Source organism: Etheostoma cragini, chromosome 5, assembly GCF_013103735.1.
Source record: "Etheostoma cragini isolate CJK2018 chromosome 5, CSU_Ecrag_1.0, whole genome shotgun sequence".
Taxonomy (NCBI): Eukaryota; Metazoa; Chordata; class Actinopteri; order Perciformes; family Percidae; genus Etheostoma; species Etheostoma cragini.
This window is the reverse complement of record NC_048411.1, coordinates 5,748,825-5,759,091: the sequence shown is the minus strand read 5'-3', so window position 1 is coordinate 5,759,091 and position 10,267 is coordinate 5,748,825. Positions and strand designations below refer to the sequence as shown.

Below are 10,267 nucleotides of genomic sequence, written 5' to 3'. Positions count from 1 at the left end.
TTTGGGGTCCCCTGCTGGAGCTGCTGCCCCCGCGACCCGATACCGGATAAGCGGTCGAAGATGGATGGATGGATGATTGTCAAATTACCACAACTATAAGCCAATCTGTGAAGCACAGCCATCAGGTATGCAAACACATAATTGCTTAATTGTAGACTAACCAATTAGGTTTAAGCACTATAACAATGCAAAAAAACTTTTTTGTTGTGATTCTCCATGTTGACATATATGGAGAGGAATAAATTATATTGTCTGTCAGTCTGCAGTAGGGCTGGGCGATTTATATCGTCTATGATAATATTGTGACTGTTGTGTTAACAATGTGCAAATTGACAAAGTATTTAAATAACTTCGAAAAAACATGCATTAAAATTACACATTCACTAAATCAGAAGTGCGTGCAGCAGAAGCCCTTGGCTGCAGTAGGGCAAGTCAAATGATCGCTATTGGGCCTACGTGGAGACGTCATCTCTCACAGGCATGGTTACTGTGCATGCCTGCAACACCGGTTAACTTGGGTAGGCTTAACATTTGACAGAAGGAGACAACATGCAGACACCCATGACTGATGTTGCACAAAAGACGGCACTCTGCAAGGTGTGTCGGAAACATGTTACTGTTAAAAGCAGCTTGACCAACTTGTTTCACCACCTGCAAACCAACCATGGCAAGGATTACCAAGAGTATGAAAAGCTTTGACGCTCCGTTGCCCAAGAATAGCCCACATCGGCTAAGGTACCTGCTGCACAACACACTCAGCAAACCTTAGCTGTTGTTTAGCAGAACGGTGCCTTACGATAAGAAAAGCAACAGATGGCCATACAAATGCTATCACCAAGACCACCACTCATGAATACCCTTGACCCCAGATATACACTGCCAAGTTGAGTGTATTTCAGCTCAACTAATCTGCCCAAATTATGAGTCATGTCGCCGAACTGTGTCAAATAAACTGCAGGAGGTGTCACACTTCGCAACCACTACAGATTTCTGGTTGACCGGAACATCCAAGCCGTAAATTTCCTTGACTGTGACATTTTATCGACAAATCTTGGCTGCTTCAGCATTTTTGTTTACCAACATCTTACTTCCCAGATGACCATACATCATTGATGAAGGTCTAAAGGATGCATTTAAGGTCTAAAGGATGCTCTCACATAAAATGCAGTTTATGTCAAAGTTACTTTATTTGTTGGAATGGCAAATAGATTTTTTTTTTTCAAAAAGGAACAAAAATAGGCAAAGCTTTTGCACTAGGTGAATGCAATTGACAGTTGAACAAATACTACATTAAACTAACAGTAATACAACTGCAAAAAATAAATGCATAACTGCAATAAACTAATGCATACAAATTTTGTGTAAACGTAGGCTACTGTTAGACCAACCAATTTTCCAGAGAGTAGCATGAGGGATCCTAGAGTAGACAGAGCCATTGAAGTTTGCAAAAAAGCACAAGCATCTTATTCCAACATGGCAAGAAGTTGATGTTACCTAACCAAACAAATACAAACAACCATCCTGGAGTACCTGAACACCACGTAGAAGACTGTGTTTGGCATCCACACTTGACCCCCGCTCTAAAAAACGTTAAAATGATGATGACCAGATTAAAGCCATTGCGTCAGCAGTTACCACTCATACAACTCATGGCTATGACAGTGGAAGACAGCCCTAGCCCAGGCCCCTCAACTGCTGCAGCTATGGCTACAGCTTAAGAAGGTGGAGCGAGTTGTGTTGGTTATGGATGATGACCAGGGAGGCAGCAAGAAAGACCAAAAAGTCTTTTGGGAGTTACTCCCAAAACACAAAGTCGAAGGAGTGGAGTCACTAGCCACTGCCATTGAAAAGGAGCTCAAGGCTACTTACTGATAAATGGGGTACAGTCATGGACAAAATTATTGGCACCTCTGGAACTTTTCCAGAAAATGTACCATTTCTCCCCAAAAAGTGTTGCAATGACAAATGTTTTGGTATACACATGTTCATTACCTTTGGGCATTGGAACAGCACAAAAAAAGCAGAAGAAAAAAGGCAAATTTGACATAATTTTACATAAAACTCATAAATGAGGTCGGACAAAATTGTTGCCACCCTCAACTGAATATTTGGTTGCACACCCCTTGGAGGAAAATAACTGAAACCAATCGCTTCCTATAACCATCAACAAGCTTCCTACACCTCTCATATGGAATTTTGGAACACTCTTCTTTTGAAAACTGCTCCAGGTCTCTCAGATTTGAAGGGAGCCTTCTTGCAACAGCAATTTTGAGATCTCTCCATAGGTGTTCTATGGGATTTAGATCCAGACTCATTGATAGCCACTTCAGTATTCTCCTGCGCTTTGTCTCCAACCATTTCTGGGTGCTTTTTGAGCTATTTTTCAGGTCATTGTCCTGCTGAAACACCCATGACCTCTGACGAAGACCCAGCTTTCTGACACTAGGCCCTGTATTATGGGCCAAAATCTTTTTATAGTCTCCAGATTTCATGATTCCTTGCAAAGAGTCAATGCACCCAGTGCCAGAGGCAGCAAAACAACCCCAAAACATCCTTGAATCGCAACCATGTTTGACTGTAGGTACTGTGTTCTTTTCTTTGTAGGCCTCTTTCCATTTTCTGTAAACAGTAGAATGACATGCTTTGGCAAAAAGCTCTACCTTAGTCTCATCTGTCCACAAAACGTTCTCCCAGAAGGATTGAGGCTTACTCAGGTACATTTTTGCAAACAGCCGTCTGGCTTTTTTATGCCTCTGTATCAGAAGTAGGGTTCTCCTCGGTCTCCTGCTATAGCGCTTCTACTCACTCAGATGACGACGTATGGTTTTAGCTGACACTGACGCACCCTGAATCTGCAGGACACCCTGAATTTGCTTGGAAGTTGACTGACAATTCTTGAAGCCGTTGGAGTTTGCACTGGTGGATGAGAGGGTTGCCTCCCTACGCTTGCGGGGGATGGGGGAAAAAACTCTGACTGTTGTTGGTGCATATGCACCAAACAAGAGTTCGGAGTATTCAGCCCTCTTGGAGAACTTGAATGGAGATCTGTATGGGGCTCCAGTAGGTGACTCCATAGTGCTGCTGGGGGTTTCAACGCACACGTGGGCAATGATGGCGATACTTGGAGTGGCGTGATTGGGAGGAACGCCCTCCCTGATCTAAACCAGAGTGGTTGTCTGTTGTTGGATTTCTGTGCTAGTTATGGATTGTCCAACACCATGTTAAAACATAGGGATGCTCATAAGCAGAGGTGTAGCGGTAAAAAAAGAGGTGGGTAAACTATAAATTCTGTGACCAGGTGGACCACGAAACAATCACCAATAAGGTGGGTCACGGCCATGTGTATATATACATATATATATATATATATATATAAAAACTATTGATTTTCTCCATATGAATTTAAATTATCAGCCATAATGTCTAAACCATCTGAGGTAGACTGACCCAGTTTCTGTTCCTGATGAAGCTAGAAGTCTGTATGATATCAACCTTGTAACATTATAAGAAAAACAATGATCCCCTGTCTTACGTAGAAAAACTACATTACCAAAAATCCTAAGCGTAACAGCAACGTTTCTGTTACCATGGAAACGTTTGAAACCGTGAACCGTGCTAGCGGACCAGCAAAGGGAGCTTTTTTCAGTAACTTTAAGTGGCTAGAGAATGAAATAACATCCAGTTATTATCAAACAATATATCCTGTAACATCCAGTTATTATCAGACAATATGTCCTGTAACATCCAGTTATTTATCAGACAATATATCCTGAATTTCACTAATGGGAAAAGGTAGCTAGGTGACCTGCAACGTCATGTCAGAAAGGGTAGGCTAACCTTATCAATGCCGGGGCTTTTTGAGTCAGTGGCATGAATCTGCCATTAACCAAATTAACCTAAAAAACATTAAGTTGAGTACTGTTTTCCGAGCTCACTCACGTTGGGCTTCTTTCCGACACCGTTTGCTGACATCAGGAGGTGGGCTGCTGTCTTGTCTTTAAAAAATTACGGATGTCCATTTTTAAAACCCATTCATCATTAACTACATGAGACATGTAGCCTAATGTAGGATAGTGTGACTGACGAATCTTTGACTGCTGCTTACTGCTTGATGTTCTCAGCCCCCAACGTCGCCTTCAAGGCAGCGCTGCGACCATGACTTCAAGGCACCCAACCATTGCCCGATCCTAGTGCCTTCCAGGCAACGCTGCCTGGAAGGCAACGTTGAGGGCTCTACATCCCAAACATCGTCAACACTGACAGTAATGCAGCGCTATATGATAGACTTCGTCTTAGGTTTAACAACCTATGAAACTAATAATGAACAATATGAAACTAAAACAACAGAAGCTTAATTGACCATGGCTTTGGGACAAAAGGCTATTCAGAGGTGGATAAACGCACTTTGGAGGTGGGTAAACGCCATTTCCGAATTTTAAGAGGTGCATAAACGGTGTTTACGTGCGTTTAGCCTCCACTACATCCCTGCTCATAAGTGTACGTGGTACCAGAGCACCCTAGGCCAAAGATCAATGATCGATTTTATCATTGTTTCCTCTGATATGAGGCCGTATGTTTTGGACACTCAGGGGAAGAGAGGGGTGGAGCTGTCAACTGATCACTTTCTGGTGGTGAGTTGGGTCAGAGGATGGGGGAGGACTCTGGACAGACCTGGTAAGCCCAAACGGGTAGTTTGGGTAAATTTAGAACATCTGAAGGAGCCCCCTGTCTGATGGACTTTCAACTAACACCCCCCTGCGGAGCTTTTTGTGCATCCCTGTGGAGGCTTGGGGCGTTGAACCTGAGTGGACATGTTCAAAGTTTCCATTGCTGAAGCGGCGGAGGGGAACTTTGGTTTAGGGTCTTAGGTGCCTCAAGGGGCGGTAACCCACACACCCTGTTTGACACCAGTGGTCATGGAAGCCGTCCTACTGAAGAATAAGTCTATCCGGGACATGTTATTCCAGAAGACTCTGGAGGCAGTTGTAAGGGACCAACGGGCCCGAAGGGCTGCAGCCTCTGTCGTGGCAGAGGCAAAGCAGCAGGTATGGGAGAAGTTTGGAGAAGACATGGAGAAGGACTTTCTGTTGGCAACGAAGTGCTTCTGGAAAACCATTCCAAACCCCAGGACGGGGGTCCGGGGAATCATCCAAGCTGTGTACAGTAAGGATGGGACGTTGTTGACCTCAACTGAGGAGGTAATAGAGCGGTAGAAGGAGCACTTTGAGGAACTCCTAAGTCCAGCTGACACGTCCTCTGTGGTAGAGGCAGAGATGGAGGATGATGGGGGATTATAGTCACTCTACCTGATGGAAGTTGCTGAGGTAGTTAACCAATCCACAGTGGTAAAGCCCCAGTGATTGATGAGATCCGTCCAGAAATGCTCAAAGCTCTGGGTGTGGAGAGGCTGTCTTGGTTGACACACCTCTTTAAGATTGCTTGAAAGTCTGGGACATTGCCTAAGGAGTGGCAGACCGGGGTGGTGGTTCCCCTCTTCAAAAAGGGGGACCAGAGGGCGTGTACCAATTACAGTGGTATCACACTTCTCAGCCTCCCTGGTAAAGTCTACTCCAAGGTGCTGGAAAGAAGGGTTCGGCCAATAATCTAACCTGGGATTGAAGAGGAACAATGCGGATTCCGTCCTGGTCGTGGAACAATGGATCAGATCTTCACTCTCACAAGGATCCTGGAGGGAGATTGGGAGTTTTTCTAACCAGTCTACATCTGTTTTGTGGATCTGGAGAAGGTGTATCACCGGGTCCCCCGGGAGATACTGTGGGAGTCGCTGCGGGAGCATGGGGTCCCTTCTCAGGGCCATCCAATCTCTTTATGACCCAAGCAAGAGCTGTGTCCTTGTTCTCGGCAGTAAGTCGGATTTGTTCCAGGGCTTTGCTTTGTCACCAATCCTGTTTATAATATTTATGGACAGGATATCGAGACGTATTCAGCGAGGGGAGGGGTTGCAGTTTGGTGGGCTGGGGATCTCATCGCTTTTTTTGGTCCTGATGGCATCATCGGCCTGTGACCTTCAGCACTCACTGGATCGGTTTGCAGCCGAGTGTGAATTGACTTCGATGAAGGTCAGCATCTCTAAATTTGAAGCCATAGTTTTCAGCAGGAAACCGATGGAGTGCCTTTTTCAGGTAGGGAATGGATCCTTACCCCAAGTGAAGGGGTTGAAATACCTTGAGGTCTTGTTCGCGAGGGGACAATAGAGCAGGAGATTGGATTTAGTGGGGACAATCATTGAGGTGGCCCGGCACGCCTCAAGTGGAAGGCTGCAAACCACACACTACCACACGGAGACGACAATTCTTGATTTGCTAGTGAGGGGACAATCGGCGCAGAGGGTGCGGTGTTACATTCAATTTATCGCACCGTTGTGAGGGAAAGCTGAGTCAGAAGGCAAAGCTCTCGATCTACCGGTCAGTTTTCGTTTCTACCCTCACATATGGTCATGAAATCTGGGTCATGACCAAAAGTACGAGATCCAGGGTACATGCGGCCGAAATGGGTTTCCTCAGGAAGCAGGCTGGTGTCCCTTAGAGATAAGGAGAGAAGCTCAGTCATCCAAGGCGAGCTCGGAGTAGAGCCGCTGCTCCTTCTCGTCAAAAGAAGCCAGTTGAGGTAGCTTGGGCATCTGGTAAGGATGTCTCCTGAACGCCTCCCTAGGGAGTTGTTCCATGCACGTCCAGCTGGGAGAAGGCCTTGGGGAAGAGCCACAACCAGGTGGAGAGATTATATCCAACCTGACCTGCAAATGCCTTGGGATCCCACAGTTGGAGCTGGTTGATGTGGCTCGGGAAAGGGAAGTTTGGGGTCCCCTGCCCCCTGCATCGGGTACCGGATAAAGGGATGAAGATGGATGGATGGATGGATGGATGTCTAAATATTGTTATTGTCAAAATTGCCGAAAGTATTGAAATATTTTTGGTCCATATCACCCACCCATGGTCTGCAGCATTGGTCTTGTGTAGTGTTTGGTGAACTTATTGTATATTTGAACTTTCTCTGTGTACTTCATTTACAGTACTCTAATTGCTAAGAAGTAGAATTGCTAAAAGTGTTTTTGTGTTTGAGTGTTTCAAATTCCAAAAGGTCTGCAGTGTTCTGCTGATTGGGTGTGTGGCCGTGCTAATTGTGTGTAGTGCGTAAACGCTTTAAACTTTGAAAGAGATTAAAGTCAATGCAACTTTAAAAAAGTATTTTCTCTTATAATAATAATTCATAATTTTGACTTTGTGTTTTAGATATTTTAGGGCCTAATATATTAAGATTTTAAATCTCTGACTTTTCTGACATGAAGAAACCTAAACGGCTTTAAAAATGTCCTTCTCGTTAGGCCAAAAAGCCGGACTGGATCTATCTAAACCTCAAAAGTCCTGTGTGTGTGTGCGTGTGTGTGTGTGCGTGTGCAGTGGGTCATTTGTACTCTGATGAGCCAGTGTGCTCCTGGGTATCCTTTGGGATTAACGCAATTGTAGTTTATTGCCAAGGAAATGGCCCATGAGTCTCATCTGCTCTGTCCGCAGAGGGGAAAAAACCACATGGTCCCTCTGTGGATGCTTGAGTCAGTGGGGTCTTCCGTCTCTGAACACTGTTAAATATGAAATATACGCTCTCTCTACACAGCTCAGAGTGATATAATGCAATTTGCCATATTTTAAGTGACATTAATGCACACACACACACACACACACACACACACACAGGTTTGTGGCACTGTCTTTGTGGGGATCCGTCATCAACCTAATGCATGCATGCATGAATTCTGCCCCTAATCCTAAAACCAAGTCTTAACTTTCAAACAGCCCTTTAAACATGTGGGTTCCAGCATTTTGGCCCTAATAAAAGCTGTCGGGACCCCACAAGTATACTGGACTCCCGGTTTTCGGACCCCACGAATAAGTTAAACAAGACCACACACACACACACACACACACACACACACACACACCCACACACACACACAAGTATATAACATAAACAGGCCCCCTATTTAACCTGCACACACACTTAACAGGGAATTAACAGGATTCAACTCTGTGTCTGTGACAGATTACCATATCATTAGCCAAACACTGAAACTGTCATACTTAATTATTTCATTAAGGATTTAAATTTGTTGGACAGTTATTGGAGTAGAGGTCTAACTGATGCCCCTCACATCTTTAATTGTGTTACAAAACACAGCCATTGCTCAGTCCTCACACAAATGATGATTGATTCAGCCCTTGACTCGTATGACTACTTTTTTTTTACTACATGCCGCAGCTGTACTTTGAGAGTAAGGGGAAGTTGGCAGGCAGAAAAATATAATTTAAAGGCCTTCTGTTAGGACAATATTAACGGGATCATTGTTTCCTTTTTTTTTACAGGCTCAACTTGAGTGTATCACTGCTTCACTCAAAAATAATTTACTAGGGATGGGCAAAAAAATCGATTGTTATCGAAAATTGTATGAATCGTGATGTCCTAAATATTTTCTGTTTATATATTAACGCTGACGTTAGTATGACTACATCATATCTGTTTCTAGGAAAACAGACCAATAGCGGAAAACGCATGAAAATATATATTATGTTCATTTATGTATGTATTATGTTTATGTATTTGTAATGAACATGTTATGTTCATTACAAATAAAATAAATGTCAGACTGACTAACTTTTGATGTGCGTTCTTCTTAGAAAACAATTCGTTATTTAGAAATGTCTCATGATATATAGTCCTTAGAAGTGCATTATTCCACTTTTGTTTTTGTTAGAAGGAAGCGAAAACAGCAATACTCAGTACTATTAAATCACAATACTTTGCAATGAATGAATACAAATAGTAACCCACAAATTGTGAAAGAATCGAATCTGGGCTAAAGTATATGATCCCAGCCCCAACATTTACTGTATATGATTGCAATGTTATATGGGATGTATGTCCTGTTGCAGGTACTATGTGTGTTTGGCCATCTTGATCTACTTCCTTCCTCTGCTGGTGATGGGTTGGGCTTATCTGGTGGTGGGACTGACTCTCTGGGCCAGTGAAATCCCCGGAGACTCTTCTAATCGCTACAAGGAACAGCTGACTGCCAAACGCAAGGTAACTTAAACTTTACAGTAGATAACTACCAACAGTTTTGGATTACAAGCTAGTGTAATCATTCAACCTTGTCACATGCATTTTTGTACACTGCAGCATTGAACAGGACGTGACGGAAATGTATATGTTCACTTGCATTTTCCCTCCAGTGATAAATTTATCATCACCGTACCATGAACCAGAATCACAACCCTCTCTCCTTTCATCCTCTCCTCTTTGGTAGTTTTCCAGCCAATCTGTATTTGTTGTCTTTTCAGCCCGGTCTCTTCATCATCTGTTTTTGACATCAGCTCTTTATTTTTCCTCTATCTTCTTTTTCATCTTTCATTGCCCATGCCTGTCAGGTGTGTTCACAGTTTTAGTGTTGCAGTTCTTTAGAGAAACTTGCAAAGACTTGCTTTTCTGACCCAAGACCATCAAATGAGAATCCTACACTGACATATTTACCAAGATGTCTGCACTGATGAGACCAGTCCCTTGAAAAGTTTTTTTTTTCAAACAATTTACCTGTTGTCATTTCATTTTACTTTATTTTAGTTTTCTATATTTCAGATTGCTCCTTCACTTTTATGTTTTCCTTTATTAATTTGTTTATGAACTATTCATAGCAATTCTAGCAAAGGGGTTTCGTGGATGGAAATGAAGGTCACTCAGTTGGTGCGTACCTTAGAAATAATATATATATATATATATCTTCTTATCTATCTTAGCAATACATTTTTTCCCAACTGTTTACACTCCAAAATTAGAACCTGAAACTCATTTACCAAATCCCTAAACTAAGTCTGCAAAATTACAAGCACAACTCCTTCATTATACTCAGTGTCCAATGTTGTGTCACACTTTTTGCAAAACACTAGACACAGTTTTCTATATTAGGCGCAACATTCAAAATTAAAATCTCTGTAGTCCCTTTGGAAAGCAACACCAATTCCAATGCCAAACTCTATACACCAATTGACAACACCCACTCCTCACAGAGGTAAAGACTTTGCTAAACTGTGCACAATCAGTGCTTCAGGTATACATTACTGTGAGAATCTTTTGCAACCATCTACAGCGTAACACTGAGAATGTAAAAAGCATAAACTTACTGATATACAGTGGGTACGGAAAGTATTCAGACCCCTTTAAATTTTTCACTCTTTGTTTCATTGCAGCCATTTTCCAA

At 42.9% G+C, this 10,267-nt stretch overlaps 1 protein-coding gene across 1 annotated transcript in view; it reads left to right on the top strand.

Annotated features, from left to right (window-relative positions):
* Window positions 1–8,951: 8,951 nt before the first annotated feature.
* The window catches only part of LOC117944665 (substance-P receptor-like), a 13,752-nt gene continuing 12,436 nt past the window's right edge, over window positions 8,952–10,267 (top strand). Inside the window, exon 1 of the mRNA XM_034871704.1 lies at window positions 8,952–9,096. Within this exon, the coding sequence (XP_034727595.1) occupies window positions 8,995–9,096 (102 nt within the window). The 5' untranslated portion in view covers window positions 8,952–8,994. The remainder of the gene's footprint in view (window positions 9,097–10,267) is intronic.